Source organism: Ylistrum balloti, unplaced genomic scaffold (genome assembly GCF_031769215.1).
Source record: "Ylistrum balloti isolate Yb309-2 unplaced genomic scaffold, AGI_CSIRO_Ybal_v1 Utg370054, whole genome shotgun sequence".
Lineage (NCBI taxonomy): Eukaryota > Metazoa > Mollusca > Bivalvia > Pectinida > Pectinidae > Ylistrum > Ylistrum balloti.
In genome coordinates this window covers 39,816-64,763 of record NW_026782105.1, presented here as the reverse complement: position 1 = coordinate 64,763, position 24,948 = coordinate 39,816, and the positions used below count along the sequence as shown (strand labels likewise).

At 34.1% G+C, this 24,948-nt stretch overlaps 2 protein-coding genes across 2 annotated transcripts; one reads left to right on the top strand and one right to left on the bottom strand.

Moving 5' to 3' along the window:
* The first annotated feature begins 359 nt into the window (after positions 1 to 359).
* LOC132549331 (CAAX prenyl protease 1 homolog) lies at positions 360 to 14,583 on the top strand. The gene is made up of 10 exons (XM_060213257.1): positions 360 to 449; positions 3,979 to 4,125; positions 4,429 to 4,515; positions 4,815 to 4,931; positions 6,066 to 6,218; positions 6,594 to 6,735; positions 7,027 to 7,181; positions 7,950 to 8,108; positions 8,428 to 8,568; positions 9,085 to 14,583. Exons 1-10 carry the CDS (start codon positions 360 to 362, stop codon positions 9,301 to 9,303), a joined length of 1,410 nt encoding a protein of 469 aa, XP_060069240.1. The 3' UTR covers positions 9,304 to 14,583.
* A 2,459-nt stretch (positions 14,584 to 17,042) lies between these two features.
* LOC132549339 (large ribosomal subunit protein uL23m-like) lies at positions 17,043 to 24,187 on the bottom strand. Its single transcript, XM_060213270.1, has 5 exons — positions 24,149 to 24,187; positions 22,592 to 22,744; positions 19,746 to 19,828; positions 18,476 to 18,561; positions 17,043 to 17,288 (listed from the first exon to the last, which is right to left on the bottom strand). The coding sequence occupies exons 1-5, from the start codon at positions 24,172 to 24,174 to the stop codon at positions 17,145 to 17,147; spliced, it is 492 nt and encodes a 163-aa protein (XP_060069253.1). The 5' UTR covers positions 24,175 to 24,187; the 3' UTR covers positions 17,043 to 17,144.
* Positions 24,188 to 24,948: the final 761 nt, after the last annotated feature.

Here is a 24,948-nt window from a genome sequence, read left to right as displayed (position 1 = left end):
ATTGATATCTAATTCTAGTTATTGATAGCACATTTCTTTGAAATACTGACGTATAATACTATTATTATTACTGTATTATACGTCCCTGATTATACCTTTTCTCTCTCTCTCTCTCTCTCTCTCTCTCTCTCTCTCTTTAGAAATAAAGATAGAAAGCAGAAAGAACATTTGGTACATAGTTTAATTTAATAATATTATTTGGGCATACCAGTGCATAAACCGAAGTTTTCTATATCTAAAGTACTTACTTTTGTCAATATTAACATTTTTATCTAAAATGATTCCGTGTCTTTTTTACGCTTAAATTTGTGCAGTTTTCTAAGCGCCGCACTTACGGTGATGATTACAAAGCCGGCATCATGGAGGTTTCTGAGAGCACAATATTTGCGGCTGTTCTTGGATTTCAGTGGATTGTATACTTGTGGGAGTCATATCTATCATCGAGACAGGTATAATGATAATATAAGCAAACATATTCTCAGATGTTTACCTACATATCACACAAATCGTCGACAACGCCAGATATCCCCTCTCCTCCCAGCCATATCGCAGGAATTTATTACAAATTACTTACACCAACATATTTGCTCTACAAAGATATATAGTTACGAACTTCAACGAATATGACAGTGATTTTATGAATTTTTGTAAATAACCTTGTTATTACAGTATATAAAATAGCTTATTTCAATTGGGGACGTATATATACGTCCCTGTTTCAATCTAGTATATTCTATGGTTTGTAACAAATCCAAAAGCCTGAAACAGCGTTATTGGGTAATTATATACAGTAAAACCCTCAGGCCTGTGTCAATAGTTCGAGGAATACAGGGTATTCGAGTAATCAGAGGTTGGTCAAAATGTAGATCGTGTGTGAGATATAGTCTGTACCGAGATGGTACGTCTCTGGTCATAGTAAGTAGTAATCGAGGTATTGTAAGGTGGCAAGAAATACAAGTCGATGGCCTTCAGAGTCTTGATATGGAGATGGGCAGGGCAGTTGTCAATTATCATGGCGACTTGACGGTTCTGATGCTGGAATTTCTTGTAGAGTTTCTGGATCCATTCTGTGAAGAGGTCTGACGTCATCCACTCCTTCTTGTTCGATGTGTATTCGGTCGGTAGAGTGTGGATGTTCTTTAAGCATCGGGGCTTCACGGACTTCCCGATGACAAGGAGGGACATCTTCTCTATTCCATCCATCACAGTTAGGCGTTCTTTGCTTTTCTTTCCTCCTTTGCAGGCAGATCCCTTGAAATCAAGTGTTTTGTCAGGCATAAGGTGGAAGAATAGGCCAGTCTTATCGGCATTGAAGACATCCCGGGTGGCGTAGTTGCTGAGGATGGACTTTTGTGGGGTATCCCAGCTACTCATGGCATCTGAGTTCGAGTCAACTGAGTTAGCCTCCCCGCAAACGCGTCAAAAAGAGATATTGTGCCTCTCTTTAAACCGGTTCAGCCAGCCGTTGGCTTGACACTTACTTTCCTCTTCACCCCTAACTTTGGAGAAGCTGATCGAGCTGCCCTCCCAGTATCACTGGGCCCTTCAACACTGGATTGCTCAGCTCTGCCATTAAAGTTAGAAATCATTGTGAGAGAGGTTGTGAATGATTTGTCATGGTAGCGTTATCCTGTAATACTCTAGCGATCTCCTCAACATTTTGACACTGTGGTACTCATAATTACGCTTGTTCAGATAATGACCCAGAGTTACTCTTATTAAAATGCTAATTATCAATTTAAAAACATTTGCATTATATTAATTGAAGTTAAGTCTGTGATTTCGCATATACCCACTCTGATTTTTAATTAATGCTTGTTATCACTAATATCACAGAGAGTAGCGGCGTGTCGGCTTCAGTGACTATTTTTCTATATGTACTGTTTGTTTAGATAGGCCTAATTACGGACACAAAGATATGTGAATCTAACCATAGAAAAATGCGAACACAAACTCATTGTTTAAAAGTGTATAAATGCCCCTTGGGGGGAAAGCCGTTACAACGATACATCAGTAGAAAATTGTTCCGTTATTAGTGTGTCATTTCGTAATTTGGTTTTACTGAAATAAAACTTCCAGTATAATGTTACAATATTATTCAACTTTTTAAGTCACGCTAAAGCATGTGTGTACTAGAAAGGTAATGATAAAATTACTGCATAAGGTGTGAAGTATCAGCACAGGTAGGTAAACCTGTTGTTAATCCCTTAATTGGCTGCTGTCATGTCGCACACCTGTGTAAACACATGGCAGTGATCAGAGCCGATCAGCTCACGTTAACGCAGTCAAGTGTGACACAGGTGGATTACATGTTCGACGAAAACATGGGAATATACTATGGTAATATTAGGGAACGGGGATAAATATGAGTTAGACAAAAAGGGGGTATTCGACGAATAGCAGTTCGAGGAATCCGGGGTTTTATAACGTAGAATATATAAGGAAACGGTAGGGACGGAGCGGGCAGTTTGACAAATAGGGGGTATTTGAGGAATGCAAGTTCGAGTAAGTGGGGTTTTAGTATATAACCACAACTCTGTCAGAACTTCAGACTGTTATATAGTGACTTAATGTAGCCCGTGTTTACAATATTTGGATTGCCAGGTTTATTTTCTCATGAACAGTTAGGGTCATTTTGAGGCAGAGTATCCTCTTAAAATGTAAAAGCTAGTGGCTACCTGAGTAATAACAAATGGGAGGCCAGTCACATGTCATTCCAAAGCAATGAGCATGAAGTGTCTTGCCGAAGTACACAATCACGTCAGCACAGACAGTCCTTTTCTCAGCTTTCTGAGAAACAGAAACCACCATGGTATGGGGTCATCAAACCATGCTTTCTGGATCTGCATTTGACATTATACAGGCCAACGCTTTTACTGACTGAGCTATTTAGATTGGGAACTCCTTTGGACATTCTGGTTGGGAAAGTCATTGGATCAGGATGCACTGAAACTCGAGCATCCTCTCTTTTAAGAGATTTTTTTCTCTTCTGAACTCGGAACGCACGAACCAGATGCTATATTTCACCTATCAAATGTCCAAATTCCGGTGCATACAAGTAATTAGAAAGTCTGTTGTCTAATTTTTGTACAAAGTACTATAACATTCTGTACCTGTACTATTTAATCTTGTCATTGATAACAATGGAATATATTTTATCAGAAAAACACAGAAAACTATATACTAGGAATAGAGATCAGTGATAATTTTACTTTGGCTGGCAATTTTGGCAAAAGGTATTTGCAAATGTATTTTTAACAATAAACTATAACATACATGTACATGTCAGGTTAGTTATTGGGAATATGCCATTTCATCTGTAATTTGAAAAGCATTTAGGACTAATTTGTACGTTAATGTGTCTAGAGTTCAGGGGAGAAAATTGATCCTTCTATAACGAGAGGATGCTTTAACCGATGGACTTAATTCCAGTGCATCCTCTCAAATCCTTGGATGTTCATAACTTCTTTTTTGAATGGAACTCTTTTTCCACCAAGACAGTTATGGTTGTACCTTACAACTGAATATATTATCCATTAACATAAAATTTTGAGGTTCAGCAATTTCAGTCGAATTTTCTAAGTGAATCCAGAATACTGTTTTCAAAATTTTGAGGAGTCCTGTTGTTAAGAGACATGGTGGATTCCCAAAATTTTGCTGAGTCCCACAGGAAAAGCATGAGTACAGAAGTCAAATACCTAAATCTCAAAAATTACTGGTGGTTTGTTTTTCATTTCATAATATATATGCCAAACAGCATTTTATCATTAATGTCACCGATCTTGATTTGGGACGTTGATAACAAAAAATTGGCATTTTAATTTGCTGGGTTAATCACTTGATGACCAGGCAGGGTCATTTTAAGTTGGAGATTTTTTTTTTCAGTAGTTGATGGCTACCTTACTGAACAACATCACATCTTAGGTATATCTTTAAAAGTCATTGCAGTGTAAAATTTTCCATTTCTTACATTTTCAGAGATTTTTAGCTCGTACAGTAGAGACAGTACCGGATAAGTTAAAACATGTGTTGGATCAAGAGACTTTCACCAAAGCACGCCTTTATCAGCTGGATAAAAGTACTTTTGGCTTCTGGCAAGGAGTGTATTCTCAAATAGAAACCACTGTAAGATATTTTCTTTTTCTTATCGTCTCTATAAAACCTGTTATCTACTTGGCAGTGGATCACTGATGATCTGAACTTTCAATTGTCATACCTAAATATTTACAGCATATTTATCTACAGGAATTAAAGGAATTAATTATTAATGTACTTTCTTATTTTTGTGGTCATTGAAATTCAATCTGTCAATAAAGAAATTTTGATATAGCGGACTATATATCCATTAATTTTATCCCCACTTTGACTGATGAAAGATGTATTTGCTAACCTTGTTGTTAATAAAACATTATTTGCTCTTTGGTGTAGCTGATTTTGATTTTCGGTGGGTTTCCATTCCTTTGGTGGTATGCTGGAGAGATAACAAACAGATTTGGATATGGAGCGGAGTATGAGGTACGTGGAAATACATACTAAAAGGAGATATATTTATGATCAGTTTATTGCTGTCAGCCCAGTATCTTGAGACAGTTGTTGAGGTTCTGCTAAGTTCTTGCAATGTTGCTCTTATATGTGTGTCTTTATGCATAAAAGTGCCTTTTACACTCTTGACTTACTTAGTTGTATAAAAGAGCATAATTATACAAGGAAGGAAGAAACAAGTGGTTTGACTATGAATTTCTTAATTGAGCACAGAAATGTGCATTTTCTGACATTAAAACATACTGTGTAGCAGCTGTTTTCTTTATCCACAGATCCTACAGTCTTTGGTTTTTCTGTTCATGACCAGCATATTCTCCACAGTTACCTCCCTTCCATGGACAGTGTACTCAACATTTGTGTTAGAGGAAAAGCATGGATTCAACAAACAGGCAAGTCATTAATTATCTCTAAGGACTCTGTCATATTTGCTCTTTATATTTAGGTAGCTCACCAGCCTAAGTGTAAGTGAAGATTTGTTGTGGTATGGTTTCCGACAACCTTCTGATGTCAATTAATTCCTTTAAACAAATCCTTCTCAATAACTTAGAGATTCAGGAGGTTGATATTGCTATCATCTATGTCTGTAGTGTGTTAAGATGAAGGACTACCAACTTTGTTCATATGAATGACCTTGATCTATTTTCAAGATCACAGGGCTCAAAGATGTTTAGAGTTAAGACTAATTACTCAATAGCTATGAGGTTCTGAGTAATGACATTGGGACTGGAATGACTGTCTACCAAGTATGCTAGAAAGAATTGACCAGTAGGTCATAATCCATTTTCATGGTCACAGGATGTGACATTGACCACAATTTCCTATCAATGAAAAAGGGGTCATGGGTCATGCTGGGGTGAAGGGCTACCACATTAATTTTGTTCAAATAAATTATCTTGAGCAACATTCAAGGTGACAGAGTTCATATGTATCAAAATCTTGAAACAATATCTTTTTTAAAATCAAAGAGATACTGAGTTTTGTTTAATTATTTGTTGTTTAACCTCCAACACATACATTTAAATTGTAAAGAAGGAATATGATGTTTGGAATTAGAAAAAAAGAAAGTTTTCAAAATAAACCTCTTTTTAGCTTTAGAATAAATGAGTGATACATGCCCATTGAACATGTTACATTTTTTTTCTCCTGTACAGCATTGGTCCTTATGAGATTTCATTTAATAAAATTTTCATTTAAATGACTTTCTGTTTTGGAAAGTTTAAGAAAATTTTAATTTTGACTTCTTAAGTGTAGATGGAGCATCAAAAACTGCTGAAGCTCTGGTGAAAAAAATATTTATGATAATAACATGTGGTTTGTTGAAATTGATATACACATGCTATTCCTAGATGAAAGGACTTCGGTGTTTTATAATTGCAAGGGTTCATGCTCTCTAATGATGACATATACATGTAGCTAGTATAATCACACAGTACATTTCATCACTTATTGATCTCGCCTAACAACCTTCGGAGGTAAAAATCCTGAAACCTGGTCTTACTTCCATATTTTTTTTTATTTTGCAGACACCTGCATTTTTTGTGAAGGATCAGATAAAGAAGTTCACAGTGATGCAGTGTATCTCCCTGCCTATTGTATCCGGACTGATCTATATTATTCAGATCGGGGGTGACTATTTCTTCATCTATGCATGGATCTTTACATTCGTAATATCCTTGGTAAGCTAATTGCTGTCATGAATTTAAAAGAAATTATATTTAAAGACCATTGTAAACCAATACAGTTTCAAGATATATTTCTGTAAATATATATTTGTCCATTTGAATTTGTTTTTGAATGAAAGCACTTCAGAAGGGAGATAACTCATGGCAAAGAAAAGTTGTACTATATAATTGTTGTACCACAGTGGGAAATGTGGGTATATTGTTCTTTCTTGTTTAAACAATCAAACATCTTAAGCCATCAGAAAAGCATAATGACAGTGTAGAAGTAGGGCTGGTCTATAACTTATGTTTGCATTGAGATGCAGTTATCTTGAGAACAAAACCCACTGAAACTCCATTTTCTTGAATGTTTTTTTTATCCATTTACAGCTATTGATCACAATCTATGCTGACTATATTGCTCCACTGTTTGATAAGTTTACTCCACTACCTGATGGAGAACTCCGCTCAAGGATTGAAGCCTTGGCTGCCAGCATTGACTTCCCTTTAACAAAGCTCTTCGTTGTGGAAGGTAAAAAGAACTGCAATCACTTGCCTACATCATGTGGGGAAAATCCCTCCCTCCATTGATAGCATACTGTTGTTTAGACAGATATCATATTAATGTGTGATATTGAACAATATGCAGTTATCTGTGAATGACTTTATGGACATGATGAGGTGAAAAGAATAGTAATTAGGAACCAAACCAAGGAATATTGTTATAAATTGAACTGATGTAAATGCTTTTCTTACAATGATGACTGTGATAGATTTGAGTGTTCCACTGCATATTTGCAATTGCAGCATTTTTTCTTTCTAGGCTCAAAGAGATCTGCCCACAGCAATGCCTACTTCTATGGGTTCTTCAAGAACAAAAGGATTGTTTTGTTTGATACACTGATAGAGGGCTACAAATCTCCAGACGAAGAGAAAGACAGAGATAATGAGGAGATGGAAAAGAAAGAAAAATCTGAAGTATGTGATGATATTGATATAAAGGTTTATTTTTAAGTCTAATGGTCAAGTCGTGGATACAAATTCTTTCACACGAGAAATACTTATATACATGTATGTACAGAAGTTGTAGTGACTTTTGTGTTACTGTTATTGTATAACTGTTAAAACACCCGTAACATTTCCACATAGCATTCATTTTCTTTATGTTACTTTTTAACAGGACCCTATATTTCCTACAGTGACATTTACACAGTCAGAATATTTATGAACTCATTGCAGTTACAGAAATTGAATTAACGTCATTCTTCTGTATGCAGTGACTTTGATATTACTGATTTAATTCTTCATAACATAAATTTTTCTTTATGTTACTTAATCTTCAGCATTTATCAATAAACAATCATAATTGTTTTATATGTCAATGAAAAATTTATTATGAGAAATGTGAGCTATCAAAGAGCATTAAGTGTTCATGTTGTACACTGTCTTTAAAGATATCCCTGGAACTTTTTATAATCATTTTGACTCCTTGTAGCAAATCTTATTATGAAATGAAGTCATATTAAGTAATGTTTACATTGGATGACTCTTTACATACATATTGTTCATTTTTTTATGCAATGTACTCATATAAATTTACTTCTATTGTGGCTGGCACTGTTTTTTGAAAGAGATGTTGGAATTTGCCCCTTGTTTACAGGATTCCAAGAAAATCATTGGATGTCATTTCAGTCAAAACTGTGGAAGTTTTATCATATTTTAAACATTTATGTTTTTCATTTTCAGGACTCAGATGAAACTGAAGAGAAAACAGAGGAGAAAGAAGAAAAACAGGGAAAGCACAAGAAACAGGGCTGTACTAATGATGAGATTCTAGCTGTACTTGCTCACGAGTTGGGGCACTGGAAAATGAATCATATCATTAGTAATCTTGTGATAAGTCAGGTAAAATTGAGATGTAGATGTGACAAGAATCTAGAATGGTCAGATTTTCATTTTAAAGAACATTTGAATAAGTTTTTCTGACACTGGACAGATCTCGTTCATGATCATAAGTATATAAGCAATATTCATACGTTTTTGCTATTTAAATACTGGTACCAGTAATTGAATATAAAAGTTCTATGGCTAGTAATGAATAAATTATGTTTCTAATATTTTTACCTGTTTAAAAAGATTTCTTAATTAGGTTGAAATGTCCTACAAAAACTGGTAATAATATTGGCTACAGTTTTCATACATGTTATGTTTAAATTCTTGGCAGGTAAACACATTTCTGTGTTTTCTGATATTTGCCCTACTGATTAAGGAGACAGTGTTGTACACAGCCTTCGGATTTGACAGTCGACCAGTCCTCATTGGGATGCTCATCATATTTCAGTTTATCTTCTCTCCATATCACGAGGTAATTTTCACAACCTAACATAGACTGTTAGTTGTCATACCAGTGTTTTGTGTGTCTTAGGATTCTGTTTGAATTAACATGTAAACTCAAGTATGTACTTGATATTTAGTATGTTCCTTTTTTGTATAAAGTTTGATTTATGGAATGTTAAAAAAGATGTGCTCATCATTTTAGTACTGAAGTTCCATTAATATCAGCTGATGTGTGATGTGGATGAAACCTAGTAGGTTTTTGTTATAATATATCATGCTAAATATGCACTCACAGTAACTCATAAGTACAATTTTACCATTTCTTAGATGCCACATATGGCTGTACTTGTGTAATTGTGCAGAGCATTGCAATTTCCAATTTAAAGAAAAAACAAAATAAAATGATAAAGTGTTGTTCAGCTTGTTCTAAGAAAACGACTTCATTTTGTTCACAGACATGGCACGGTTATGAACTTCTAGCTTCTAATGGTATATTTTGATAAGTTCCTACTGGTAGAATATTATATTATTATTTTACTTACAGGTGTTATCCTTCTGTATGACAGTCCTCAGCCGTAAATTTGAATTTGAAGCTGATGCATTTGCCAAGAAAATGCAAAAGGCTTCAGATCTAAAATCGTCATTGATAAAACTAAACAAAGACAATCTGGGCTTTCCTGTTGTGGATTGGCTGTATTCTACATGGAGTTATTCACATCCCCCTCTGTTGGAGAGACTAAAGGCTTTGGAGAAAACAGACTAATCAAGAAATCAACAAACATGGTACCTGTTCTAAGACATGTGCTTGGCAACAGAGTTTGACATTTGAATTAAGAGTCCATCATGATTTTCTCACTGAATTAATTTCGACATTTCATCTATATATGTCTGGTAGACCATTGCTATTTTGACTACATCTACATCTACTGATTTTAGTTTTTAAGTTAATTGACAAGTTTGATTGACTTCTGTCTTATTCTGCCTGATTTTTTTGTAACTAAATTATATCAATATGATAGTGATTGTTACAAATGAAGCAACCGTATGTCAAATCTTGATATCAGTTACCACCCAAGTTGCAAATTTCTGACTGTTCTTTGCCTTTTAAAAACTTACTTTAATGACTTTCAAAACTATTGTTAGCATCAAAATATCTCCCCTATTGTCAGTTTGGAAAGGCGAAATTGGTGGGAATATTCTCAGCCATATCTTCTTAATATAGCAGGTCAGGATATTCTGAACTGAAAGGTCAAAAGTTTTATGCAAAGTATTAGATAAATACACAGTGTGTATACTGTTCACTAAAAATTCTGTTGTGCTTGCAATTCTATTACTTCTTTAGAATTATTTTCTGTTGATTTTATAACCTTAACAAATATTTCATTCTGTTTGGCTTATAAAAATGCAAACCTGTTATGACACAATGAGGCCTGTACAAACATTTGTAAATAGATCTAGCTAGATCTATAAAGAATTTCTGCAAATTAAATTATAGATGTTTGTTTAAATGGTAATTTGAGGTGTACAATTTCCGTAAGAACATTAAGTAGATGATTTTTAACAGTTTTTGTCAAAAGCATGCTATGAAATCCATAATGGTGTGGAATATTCCTTTAACCAATTGTAGCAACTACGGTAACATTTTTAGATATTGAAATGTTTTTGAGCACTTTTTGATACACCCGTCAAGAATGGGTCGTATTATCTAAATCTAAGCTGCAGTATCTGTTTGTCCGTCTCTTAACTTTGCTTTGTTAGTGCTCTCTTACCTTTATTTATAGGCTGATTTTAATGAAATTTCCCACAAATGTTCCACACTAAAAGAATTTTGCAATTATTCTTAGCAGTTATGTCCCTTCTGTTGGCAATTATAGGCATTACTTGGAAAGTCAAGCTCTCTAATACTAAATTAACTGTGGTACAAGAATCTAAGTGATCTAACATATATTATGGGTTTGACATGTAACCCTGTATTTTCAGAGTAATGCCCTTTTATTGTTTTCATAATGTTTATCTTGTTCAAATATCTCTAGTCTCAGTACTCAGTGATTTATTTTGAAATAGGTATGGCTTAATTGCCATGACCTGAAGTTGTGTTGTAAATCAAATTTTCTTAGGCATGGGACAGGCTTATATTGTTCTGCCTCATGGTACTCTTGTTATTAAGGATGTATGAAACTCATGTTTGACTGAAAGTAGGACATAATTTATAGTAAAATAAATTCTAATATAATATTAGACTTTTGCGTTTTTGATATACACATATTTCATTACCAATAGTTGTACTTTTTACCAAAAGACATTTTGTGGAATTTTTTTTTGGACTACATTTTTTTACCGCATAGTTGTCATCATGATTTTATTTAAACAGCAATATTGACATTTTCTGTTGAAAGGATACTTCTCTTCTGCATTACTCTGGAAGCTTTTCACTTATTTTGTTTGAATTATTACCACAAATAACAGATTTGAAGTCAGTAAATGCTGATTTAGCACATCACTTTTGAATTTTTGAACCCAAATATGAGTACCATATGAGTACCACCCCACCGTTTTTATCTTTCTTAAACCAGGAGAGACAATCCATGATGGCTTTTATAATCTTCGCATCATTATCACTTCCAGGAAAAGGTCCTACTGTATCCAGAATGTAATGATCAGGAAGGGCTATGCCTTGAACTTCAAATAGCTCTGCTTATTATGGCCACAGTAGGATATTCTCTGCATCTTGCGATCAGAAATTTTAGGCATAAAGATATATGTACCTTCAAGTGTGACAGTTATCCACTGGCCAAGAAATGCTTCCGAGAACATATTGTTGTGCTCGAAGTAAAAAGAGTTGAACACTGTTTCCTTGATATGTCCATCTTCAGTTTTACTTAAAACAACAATAGTGTATCCTTGTGGTTGGGAGTGTAAATACCAGTGCTAATAGAGAATAGACAATAACAAAGAATTTTCAGAAACTGTGCTCTTGTCCAGCCAGTCTATACTTTACTATCTGCATCATCCACAGGGGAGAAACGCTGAGAAAAAGACTCCTGCTTTGATAGCTTATGTGATATCTCCAAAAGATCATTGATGCTTTCCTTTGTTCTAGTAGGTAGCTGGGAAGTCAGTATTTCTCTTTCATCAGTGCAGACTTCAATGTTAGGGTTAAGGTCTTTCTCTATGAGATGATATGAACAAGTACATGAGGACCTAGGACACAACAGCTTGGGATGAAAGATGAGTTGGTGTTTTGCACACTTGGGCAATATAGTCGAGTTTTTGATTGAAACTCTTCATACATAGTGTTCATTTCGCATGGGGAGACTGGCCATAAAATAGATCCTCTGTGGATAATAATGGGATGTTTTGCCACATATCTTTATCAACACCAATGTTTTGACTATCAGGTTGTGGCCTTCTTTTCTGATAATTCTTAAAATATCGCCATCTGCTTTTATAACATCAAACAACCAGTTGTACTGGGGAAGTCTTATATTTCTAGCAGATTTCTTGGTTTTAATGTCTCTCCTGAAGACAACTTTACAACCTTCACCTACACATCTACCTGTCATTTTGAGAATGGTACTGTATAAGGTATTTCAAGTCTCTGTCTTGGTAGAAAATGTAGAAAGTAATGTCAAAAGAACAATTGATGATATTGGGGTATATATAATATATTGTTGGTAGATTTGTGGAGTAACTATCGATCATGTAATATATTGTATTTAACATCTAATTATAATTGACATGTGTACATTGAGGTTTGTAGTGTAACAGGGTGTCTTCTATGTACACTATTGTTCAACAAGTCATTAGGGCTTCAACACTTTACACAAATGCTGAATTTTTTATCTTTTGGAAGGGTTTGGGTAAGAGATAAAGCTATCTATATGCTCAATAATTTTGAATGGACTGAATATGGAAGATATACAAAATGTCATTTGTTCACAAAAAATTGACATTTTCCCCACTAAACACATAAAAATGAAGAATATCGGCTGCATAATTATTGTCTTGATATTGGATTTAGTTTATGGTTCAAACTTTCCTATTTCATTAACATAATATTTTTTTTGTTTGTTTTATTACAATCGCCGTTCATAGTTAAGTAATTTAGTTACATTATTAGTTCATTTTGCAAGTGTTTATTAATTTTGATTTAATGTAAAGCCAAGAGAATCAACTTTGATGGCACAAAGCAATGTATCAGTGAGTGTTCTTGAAGGGTGAAAAAGATCTTCAGGCAGACCTCAATGGGAAATTAGCATTGCTGGAAACCCCACCTTTAGATGTACATGTTTCATTAACATTACTGCTTTTTCTTAACATTTTTTTATAATATTTTTGGGGGGAGGGGGATTTTAAGAGTTTTTTTAAATTTGTCTCAAAATTATCTGTCTTGAAGGGGACCATGCATTGACTGTACATATACTACCTTCTCTACATATCATATGTTAACTTTCATGGTAAAAACAAAAGAGCTTGATGTAAACCTAATCTAATCACTAGTGATAACCATCCTGACAGGTCCTTGACTCCAATAAAACAATTTCATTCACAATAATATTTGCCAGTTCATGTATGTTATTACTCAATTGAAAGTTGTATCAGTTTAATGATGATAAATCTCCATATTAGTACAACACATATTACATGTATTACAGTACTATCTGTAACATGTGATTTGTGTCAGGTAAAGTGAAGCCGGGTCACATGAGCTGTATCTCAATTTGCCAAATTTTTAAAGTTAAAAAGACTATAGCCTGTTTCAGAAAACTTTATCTATATTTACCAATGCTATCTAACATGCTGGAAGCTGATATCATGTGAAATGATAGGGATTTTATTAAGAGTGAAAATTAATTTCAGTTTAACATGTTATATCTATACATTAATGTGATACTGAAAAAAAAAATGAGAAAATTAAGCGCTTTATTATCCAGAGCAGATAAAGTGTCCTGCCTAAGAACACAATCATGAGAGCACAGGTATGGTCTATGATCTGGGCTTCCTGTGAATAACAGAAAGGTTGGAAGGTATTTACTGACTCAGTGGATTTTGCTTTTCTAGATATATACTGAAGTTGTATCTGATTTTGTAAAACTTAATTCTCCTGTAGTTTATGCTTTAAGGCACCCTTCTGCTGATAATTTTCATCCTTCATTTATAATGTTCTGTAGCTCGTGTGTCTTTCACGTCATTTAATTCCATAACCAATATCTTCTTGCTGTAATATTTGTAGCTCAGTTCTTTAGCTGACTTTTATTTATTTTTGGATAAGTAGTATTTGATTCTGCTTTTTACACACCATCCTCGGTACTCCAGGGGTTTCAATCAAGTTCACACTCTGCACCCCTAGAATATTTCCTGGCAAAATTGAAGGCACAAGCAAAGTAATTTGTTTGGTCTAGAATGGGTATCAGGAGAAAAAAACTGACCAATCACAGACTGACACACTCTTCTGAAGACTGCAAAGGGAAAATACCCAACCCCAAAGTCAGTACAAGTTTCAAGTTTTCAAGTTTTATTAATCACTCCAGACACACCATAAGTGTGTAACAGGAGGTCAATCATACAGATACAATCAGATACATTGTTTGATATTGTCTGCAAATAATCAGTACAGCATTCCATTTTCCACCTCTAGAATTGTTTGATGTACATCAAAGGATTAAACCAGTCTTCTCTTCTGATACACTAGGTTTCACACGTGGAATCTTCAATTTTGCCATGAAATATTCCAGGGGTACAGAGTCTAACAGTAACCCCTAAATATTAACGATGTTCACATACTGGATTTTACTGTTGAAATATTGAAATGTTTTGAATATTAAAACAAGATCTTGCTATGACTACACCCCCTACCCCTTATCATGGAAGTGAAAAGACATGTTCATTTAGTCAATGTGGTGCATAGGCATATCTTAATTTTTTTAAAATCTTTTTTGATCAGTTTGCTGTATAATAAAACAATTTGTTTTTCCTGATACCATTTATTATATGAAATCAGTCTGAATTATTGTTTTCAGAAATAATAAAGCATTTGACGTATTTCCTTTTGTTTGTGTTCATATCATCTAGTATCATGATATTTACACCATATTTATATAACAAAGTTAATAGGAGAGCGGAGTAGGGTATAGAGGAGATAGGCATGTTCATTTGTCTGTCAGTCTGCCTGTCTGTAGACACAATTTTGTACTACATATCCATCCTAGGATTATGAATGGATTTTAACAATGCTTTGCACACATGCTAAAGGACACATAGTTGTGTCTCCTTTGTTAGGTTCCATCAAGTTTTAACAAAGTTATGACCCTTGATGCTGCAAAGTGGAACAGCCCTTGTTCTAATTATCATGGAAATTGTTAGTATTTTGTATATGTTTGAGAATATTTAATGCATGGATCCAAGCTTCACTTCTGATTAACTTTGGAGGTCAAAGGGTCAAAGGTCACTGATGTATTAGAGTGCAATATTGGCTAATTATATCCAAAATGATAAGTATTTGTCATAAGCATGGATGCAAAGTGCAAAGTAACAAACTGAAATAACCAGTTATCTCAGAATTAGCAGGTATCTTGAATGAGTCCATGATTGGATCTGCAAGTTCTTGTGTTTCCATAAGCACCATTATGTTTTGTCAATTTTTGCCAGAATTTTGGCCATGCACATCCTTTATCAAGCAGTACGGGTGCCAACAGCTAACCATCTCTGAAACCATTGAAATTTTGTTTTCCTATAAATCATGTACATTGGAGTATCACAGGCACTGAAGTAAGAAACAAGATATCCCAGAGGGATCTTGTTGCCCACAATTCTTGACTTTATTAGCTCTTTGAAAGTTGGATCTTTTCTCTTCTTTGTTTTTGCTCTCAATGATAAGAAATTTGAACATCACTTTACAGAAATAAAGATGATAATCTTTACCTGCCAAATCCATTATGACCTCTTGGAAACCATTTCTTTCTTCTGATCAGTACCAAAATCAAACGGGCACAAATCCAAGATGGCTGCCTGTTGGCCATTTTGTTTTTCTGATAAAAAAAGCTCAACTAGGGACCAAGAGGAACCTTTCCATAAAATTTTAGAAAGATATCTGCAGTAATTTGCAAGAAATAGCATAACAAACTTTCGAAGTCAAAATCAAAGATGGTCGACTGTAAGCTATTTTCTCTTTCTGAGAAGACCTAAAATCAAACAAGCACAACTAGGGATCAAAGGAAACCTATATATGAAATTTAAGAAAGATTCATCCAGTACTTCTCAAGAAATAGCAATGTTTGACTGTTAGGAAATGGCAAGGTCCATTTTACGCACTTTCACGTTGGATACCACAACAGAGAAGTCATGTGCACTTGTCTGTTTGTGTATTGGGGGAAGTTAGCGATGACATATTAGCACGCATAGGTCTGCATAATGTAGGTCTTATTACTACAGAATTATTATCTTTTAAAATCTATCTCATTGGTGTTTATGAAGCATATCTGAGTTTTACAATTAAATAATTACTAATGTCAGAATGGACATGGCAAAGACATATGGAAAGCGAGGAACTATTTAAAGAGCATACACAGATTCAAAATCAGCTGAACTGGGAGATATGGAAATCTAGAAGTTCAGGAAGAATAAACTCAAGAGGAACAAGGAGAACATTCACAAATCTGAATGATAATGTTTTCACACTTATGCTTAAGATGTTCATTAGACCAAACTTTGAGTATGCCTCCAGTGCATGGAATCCGTATATGAGCAAGGAAATCAAAAACGTACAGAGGCGAACTACCAAGATCATACCATGACTTAAAAATAAGACGTATAAAAAGTGTCTGCAGAGATTAAATCTACTAAACTTGAGGCACCGAAGCATGCAAGGAGACCTAATAAATGTGTTTAAGATTGTTTCACTGCATCAAGAGAGCATTTCACACAAACTGTCATCTTGATATTCAGAAAATTTCTTTTCTTTCCATGTTGTTGACATATGGAACAGGATAGAATAGATTCGCCTGATATTATACAGTTTGAAATTGATTTAAAAGAGAAGTTGAATGTGATCATAGAACTTTTCTATATGTTAGTTTAAATAATGTCCATTTGACACAGTAAATATCTTATTTGATGTATTGTTAAAATGAGTATTTCAGGCAAAAGTAACTTGGTCATTTTTCATAAATGTAACTGCAACTTCCTACATAAATGTATTATAATCATATTTAACACATATCATATATGTCACTAAATTTATTCAGTAATTTAAGATATATAATTGAAAACGCTTAGTAGAATGTGATACACAATGTACAGTGCCGCTGCCGATCGAGGGAAAATTAACTACATTACTCAATTAATTTTACAAATGAAACTTTGTAAAAAGTGAAGATGGTAAAAAGTATATCGCATATCATATTATGACTGGTCTCTCTAGTGTAGTATATGTAATAATGCCAGAATCAATTATAATGTCTGGACCATAGGGAAGAAAAATGAAAAAGAAAAAGAAAGAAATGGTAAATTCTTCGAAAACATATTTATTCTCCATGCAAATAAAATTATCAAAGTCATTCAAAATGTATAAATTCAATATTCATATTATTGTAAGCACGTTTCTAGCTAAGAGAACCAGGGCGGTAAACTTGGTCGTTCCCAGTTCTTTGCTAAATCCAGTTTCTCGTTAAGATCCTTCATATTGTTATCTTGCTCTCCCATTGATTTTTTTGAAAACAAGTCTGGAAATGTAAACCTATGTTCTCCTCCCTGGAAAAATGAAAATTCACTGACTCAAAACTTGATACAATTGTTATAGGAGAAGACATGACCATATGTTGATATTATCATAATCACAGGTTTTTGAGTGATTTCATCATGTGTATCTGTGAAAAATATACAATTATGTCCATCCAGCTTTCAAATAAATAAGAAAAGAGTTAAAAACATTTATCTCAAATCTAAGGAAGTTGAAAATGTCTATTGTTAAAGATTTTTGATCCCACCGATCCTCCTACCACCAGAATTATGGGCTGAACCTATCTCCTGCCACCAGGTTTATGGGTTTATCCTATCCCACCATCACCAGGATAATAGACTGATCCTACCTCCCCCTACCACCAGCATTAAGGGCTGAACCTATCTTTCCCTGCAACTAGGATAATGAGCTGAACCTATCTCCCCTTACCACATGAATTATAGCCTGATCCTCTCTCGCCCTACCACCAGGATTAACAGCTGTCCCTAACTCCATCTACCAGGATTATAGTGTGATGCAACCTACTCTTACCATATGAATTCATGTTGATCCTATCTCCTACTACCTCTGAGATTTCAAACTGAAACTACATGTATCTCAACTATTCACCATGATTATGGAATAATCCTACTTCCTCCTACCCCCATGATTATGATCTGAACCTATTTCTCCCTACCACTGGAATTATAGGCTGATCCTGTCTTCCCTTAAAACAAGGATTTTTGGCTAATCCTTACTCCCCTTTCACCAGGATTATGGACTAATCCTATTTTCCCCCTCAACCTGGATGATATCCTGATCTGACCTCCCCTATCATCAGGATTATGGGCTGATCCTATCCTTCCTACCGACAGAATTATAAGCTGATCCTATTTTTCCCTACCAGCAGGGGAATATAAGCTGATCCTATCTCCCCTACCATAAGGATTATGGGCTGAAACTATCTCGACCTATCACCATGATTAAGGAATTATCCTATCTCCCCCTACCACCAGGATTGCGGGCTGATCCTAACTTTCCCTACCACCAGGAATATGAGCTGATCCTATTTTCCGCTCCAGGTCCATTATAGGCTAATCCTATCTCCCCCTATCACCAGGATTATGAGCTGAAAAAATGCTTAAAGAAAACAAAACATAGGTTCTAATAGATGCAATTCAAGGAAATATAGTGTTATTGAGTAAGCAGTAAATCTTACCAATTGAACACAAGCAACTTTTACTGGAGGTATCCTGCCTTTCTGTTGTTGTTCCATTTCTATTGAATCCTCTTTAAAGACGTATCCTGATAATGCAACAAAAGAAGTGATGATGAGCTAAACATACACCTTTAAATCCAAAAAATTCAAATCAAAATGCCACATTTCAAGCATGTCACCATTATGTGTTGTATCAGTATTAATCTGTTAACCTGGAGTCAATTTGGAGTTGTCTCCCCATAATGTTTGGATAACCAGATACTGGATTGTAGTATATAGTATATTTCCGTCTCATAGTCAAGGTATATCCACTGATTGTTTGCCCTGACTAACCACCATAAATTGCCATCTTTTGATCATTTAGTTTTTCCTGGTCAGTTCCAAAATCAAATAGGCACAACGAAAGACAAAGGGAAACCTAAACATAAAATTTGAGAGAGATCTATCAGAACTCTTAAGAAATAGTGAAAACAAACTATCAGAGGCAAAATCTAAATGGCTGTCTGTCATCCACTTTGTTTTCTGATCAGCCCCTAAATCAACTAGGTACCAAAGGGAACTTACATATGAAATTTGAAAGAGATCTATGCATAAGTTATGCAGATAACACACTTTCATTATTGAAATCGAAGATGGCCTCCTGTCAATCATTTTCTTTTACAGATCAGTCTCAAAATCGAAAGGGCCAGAGGAAGCTTAGGTATGAAAGATATATGCAGTAGTTCTCAATAAATAGCAATAACAAACTTTACTAGTCAAAATCCAAGATGGCTGTCTGTCGGCCACTTTGTTTTTATATATATATAAACTTTATTTATTTTACAACAATTGCAAAACAAGGTATGTCAACTTATACTGAGCACTCTTGTTGGCCCGGATGTAAGCGCTCAAGGGGTCTTTTGGTGAGAGGAAACCGCAGTACCCGGGGAAACACCCGTGGTCGGACAGGTGACCCCTTACCTTTTCATGTCCGTTCCAGGAATCGAACCCCGTTCGGCTAGGTGAAAGGCGAGTATGTTACCACTGCGCCACCCGACCACCACTTTGTTTTTTTTATCAGTCCCAAAATCAAACAACCACAACAAGGGACTACAGGAAACCTATATATGAAGTTTGAGAAAGATCTATGCAGCACTTCTCAAGAAATAGCAATAACAGATATTGTTCACAGAGAGATGGAGGGACCACGCACATAAGGCCATTTGAATAGCCAACCACCTGATGATGGTTGGCTAAAAACACAAAATTAACAAATTGATTACGAACTCACCTGATTTGCGATATGTTCTCACTTTCAATACATCTACATTATAAATCTTTTCCAGGTATTGTTTAACATCCAATATACTCATTCTGGAAATGAAACAAAAGTATTAATTCAGAAAATTGCATCTGGATTTCTAAATATGTACAGGAAGTCCAAATCAATATGCGATGTGGAAACTATACAAATGTAATATTGCCATATATGAAGCTAAAACAAATTTAATCGAACATAAAAATATCAGAAAAAGAAAACATACATGCATGTATAAATTACACTGGTTCCTATATATTTATCAAATCAAAGTTACTGAAAAGCTAAACATGTTAATAATATATATTAATGTGAGATTACATTCAAAACAATCATACGCTTTCGAAGAAGATAACAATCAACAACAATATTTGGAATTTGGAATACATTGTTCATCCAATCAGTGAAATTTGTGCAAAATGTACAATTCATGAAAACAATTTACATCTTAAAATCAATAGATAGACACTTACATTGGTATTAATTGACCCAAGAGCTATACAACAGATCATAAATAATTTATTTTGCTACCATGAAAACCAGTGCATCAAGTAGTCAATTTTTCCTGAAAAATTAAAGGTCCAAAGTGGGGAGCAGGCACATTATTTTTCTCTCTTTTTCTTTTGGTAAAAAGTTCAAAGATTTTTCTAGGTTGCATAACTGATTTTTAGGATAAGCTGGTATGCATAAATTTATGAACAACAAAAATACATAAAAATTATTAATGTATATATCAAAGCAAAATGTAGATTATGTATGACTACCTTTTGAAACATTTATATTTTCAACTGTTAAGAAAAGGCAGGATTCACTCTATTTTTCACATTAGATATCACAATGGAGAAGCCATGTTTTTGTATCGCCAAAAGTTAGTGTTGCTGTATTAGGATGTGGAGTCTGCATTACATTGTAAGTCTTATTACCTCAGACTTGTTATTTATTAAAATCTATCTCATTGGTGTTTACAAAGCATATCTGTGAGTTACCATATATTGAGACTTTTTCATCATAATAAGGAGAGTCTTTGTGCAATTATCTTACCAAAACGTGTAGGGAAGGACCATTGCTCTTTGACAAAATACATTCTGCGCTTCACATACCAAATGCTTGCAATGTAGAGTTGGGCCTAAGTTTTTGTCAGCTGGCATGACAACTCACAGAGATCATAATTACCTGGTTTGTGCATACTATTTTGTGACAAGGAATATAAAATGAGAGATGCTTAATTCTTACTTGTAATTGACTTGATTTCTTATTAAATCCTATTAAAACCAGAAAAGTGTATGTGTTATATATGATTATTAAATATCTCTCTGATAAAAGTCATAAAACAATTATGGGATGAATTCTTTCTTGTCATTAATTTTGTTCTGATGCTGCTCACAAGTCAATACATGTACATGTGTACCATCAGCGTCTGAAGAAAATTTATCTCTCCGCATATCAACAAATTTTACAAATATCAATATGAAGCTCAGTACAAGGATGTATTGTAATCATATTAACAATACATCGTTTGATGTCTCTAACTTCTTTGAGTACTTTAAGCAAAAGCGTCTGAAGATGAATCACAATTACACCTGATATTTGTATAAAGCCTATAATATGTGCCAAGATGTTGTTCTCGCTAGAGTAAAATCATCATAACTCATTTTACATATATGAAACTGGTAAACATTGTATATGAATGTTTCATAATTGTATTAAGTACATATCTGTTGTTGTCACTTATTTCACTTCTTTAAATATACGTGTACAATTGAGCATGATAAACAATGTATAGTGCAGCCAGTGATCAGGGAAAATTTAACGTTCCATTACTCAATCAATTCTACAAATATCAACATGAAACCTAATAAAAAGGTGTAGTGTGATCATATCTATGATGTTGCTACCTACATCAGAGAATCCTCTGCAAACCATAACAATGTTAGTTCATGATTCACGTAAATATCAATCTGAAAATTTTCATGACATTTAGCGATAGTCTGTCCATTTTTGTAAGTTTTCAGTATAATAGTTGATTGTCTCATAGCGACAGTATGCATGTATGACACTGTTTTGAAAGATGGTAGCATTGTTTATAGCATACTACTGCTGCTAGGGGTCACTGATAAATCATTGGAATATTTTCATCTATCAGAAAGCTAGAATTATTTATTGGTAGTAACACCTAGTTCCAAATGTTTAAAAAAGTCAATTTGCTCCTATGCCTAAATCTATCATCAGTTGGCCATGTCAATTTAATAGTTGTAATTTTTTAAACATGGCATAAAAAATTTGCTCAAGATAAAATTGCTTGTTTATAACCATCAGTTAGTTCAACAAATATCACACCATAATATATGTTATCAACATGTTTTAAAAGATCAGTGATTTAAGTTGCAGATCTAAAGTGTTAGATTAGTTATTTGACATAAAACACACATCTTACTGTAACATTGCCTTTAAATTCATCAAGTGAAAGGTTTCACTTCCAAGTAAATAAAAAATGTAATAAATTATATTTGATATTATAAACGATATAAAAGTGAATGGAATAGTGCTTTTACCAAGTAAAATTTTATATTGAACAACTTATGGATTCTATATTCACAAAAGATTGGCACATATCTACACAAAACTGATTCTGGAAATCACAAGGCCATATCCATCAAAATTGGAAACATCACTGAAGATGCTAGAACTATAACTAAATTAAAACTATGCAATGTGAAGTAATGAATCAAATGACAATTGAATTAAATCTGTTAGTAAAAATTGAGGAACATATCATGTATATATAAAAGGAAATGTTGTATATGAATGATAAAACTCACTGAGGATGTATCTCAAAATGAACTCTGTCATTTGGTAGCTCAAATGTTCTATCCGGGATCAATTTCATCCAGAATTGACATAGAAACACACGATTTTGTGGTCGACCTTCAAGATAAAGAGGATACTTCGGTATAGCTCGCTTCCACAGAGGCCTGAAAAAAAGAAAGATCATTAAACTTTAAGTTACAAAATCTTTCCTATGATTTTTTCTATGAGTATTGCTGTCCATGTGTTGGTATTGAATAATTTATCTAAAATAAAAGTGCAGATCTCGGGCTCCCTTATGTAACTCTTCCAATGACTACAAAATGGTACATGATCCAGAGTTGCCTCGAGCTCCTTTCTCATATGCACAACCAATGATAATTGTATGGTCATTTAACTGTAAACAGTACTCCAGTAGAAGTAGTCTACCAGTCTCTTGAAACAAAAATTTATAAAGAAAGTAGCTTCATGATCAAGATTAAAGTTATTTTCCCTTATATGAAATTACTACAAACCCTTTAGTTACGACAAGTTATGACTTCATTCATTGATATGTAGTAGACATTTGATACATTTAATTTAAAGGGAGTGGGTCAGTGTGGTTTTTACATATATATAGTGTTAATTATTGTCTCTGTCACTCAGATGATGGAGCATGCCTTTTTGACTCAGTTGGAATGTGTATAGCTGATCACTGGAGACCCCAGTTAAATTCCTGTTCAGGGCAATCAGCTGGAGCATGTTTAGTGTTTTCCCTTTTCTTTCACAGGAGTTATATATATATATGATATTTCATATATAAAACATCCAATTCATGTGAACAAGAAAATATATTTTTACTCATCTGGAATAAGATATTTTGACTATGCAGATATTCAAGCACCAGATAAGCAGTTTTGTATACAATTTTATAAAAGAACTCTAAGGACACCACAATACTCGTCCACTGAAAGCAAAGGAAGACTATAATATTGAACGTAAAACCCATAAAGTAAATAAACATTTCAAAAAATGCCGACGAAAATAAAGCATAAAAATCAATCAATCTATAATCTTTCTTTTTATATCAATGCGGAACTTTTTTTTATTTCCATATGAAAGTGAATACACTGTATGTATGCCTAGGTAAATTATACTGTATTATTCATTATTTCGGTCCGTTTCCTCTTTTTAATCAATGTTAAGGTAACACTCTTTTCAGACTTGGCCTTCATCTGATTAAATCGAATTACTTCCCATGTATTGTCCCTAAACCGATGCCTGCAATATCAGTACAGCGAAAATGCATTGTTCGCGATCTCGATGAAAATTATTTATCTACTGAATGAAAAGTGATTTAGTTTAACGTCGAAATTATCACGATTTAAAGGAAACAGAATCTTTTTACAAGGGGTTTGACATGTCCACTGGCATTTCTTTTTCGTTTATTTGTTAAAGTTGTAATTACCTATGCGTGTATCAAACATATGGTTACTCATATCGTCAAGAAACAATGAAATGTTTAAATAGTATTTCGGGTTTTAAAGACAATAAAAACTTAAAAGACTCAGTTATAACACCTGATAACTTACAACAGTCTCGGTACCCTTCCAGCCATACTTTTTATTAGAACTCTCCTGACTTGGAGGAAAGAATCATGTAAAATAGGCGTATTCGATCGGAGATGATATCACTGTACTTGTTTTTACACGTACACAATATCGTGTCCATAGACTTTCTGTGGCATTCACATCATTTAAGTGTTATCATGTCATACGATCACATTTGTACATATAGATACTGAAAAACATATTTGATTTAAACATATTTTATTTGTACAAAGTATACAAGAAGGATTGGGCACAAGTTTTCTAACTTATATAAAGCCCTTTCCTATAAAATTTTACAAAATACATATTAACAAGACAAGACGACATGTTTAAATACAATTATAATATACAAAAAAAACGAGAGAGAGAGAGAGAGAGAGAGAGAGAGAGAGAGAGAGAGAGAGAGAGAGAGAGAGAGAGAGAGAGAGAGAGAGAGAGAGAGAGAGAGAGAGAGAGAGAGAGAGAGAGAGAGAGAGAGAGAGAGAGAGAGAGAGTTTAGATAACTTCATGTAGAGCGGTCTCTCCTGATACAAACAACATACCTAACGTTTGATGAAAAAACACACATATATGAAAATAAAATCGCGCCCTGAAGTCGGACAGACTGAGTCCTGGTTTATGAAACTTGCTGTCATTTAAAGAATTCAAATTTTCCAAAGGGCTCCAGAGGAAGGTCATATCCACCAAACCAAGAATACGTCCAAGAGTATTTCAAATTTCAGAGAAATGCAGTTGTTGCTTTAAGAAGAAAAGAACTAGTTTTAGGTGTTTAAATTGTTTTT

What these genes read in the sequence shown, in the direction of transcription:
- LOC132549331 (XM_060213257.1), top strand. Translation starts at nt 360, where the DNA reads ATGGAGGTTTCTGAGAGCACAATATTTGCGGCTGTTCTTGGATTTCAG. An exon ending in CATATCTATCATCGAGACAG is followed by an intron (nt 450 to 3,978) that starts GTATAATGATAA and finishes TTACATTTTCAG; the next exon opens with AGATTTTTAGCTCGTACAGT. An exon ending in ATTCTCAAATAGAAACCACT is followed by an intron (nt 4,126 to 4,428) that starts GTAAGATATTTT and finishes TCTTTGGTGTAG; the next exon opens with CTGATTTTGATTTTCGGTGG.
- LOC132549339 (XM_060213270.1), bottom strand. Translation starts at nt 24,174, where the DNA reads ATGGCTGGAAGGGTACCGAGACTGTT. An exon ending in GGAAGGGTACCGAGACTGTT is followed by an intron (nt 22,745 to 24,148) that starts GTAAGTTATCAG and finishes TCTTTTTTTCAG; the next exon opens with GCCTCTGTGGAAGCGAGCTA. An exon ending in CATTTTGAGATACATCCTCA is followed by an intron (nt 19,829 to 22,591) that starts GTGAGTTTTATC and finishes TTTCATTTCCAG; the next exon opens with AATGAGTATATTGGATGTTA.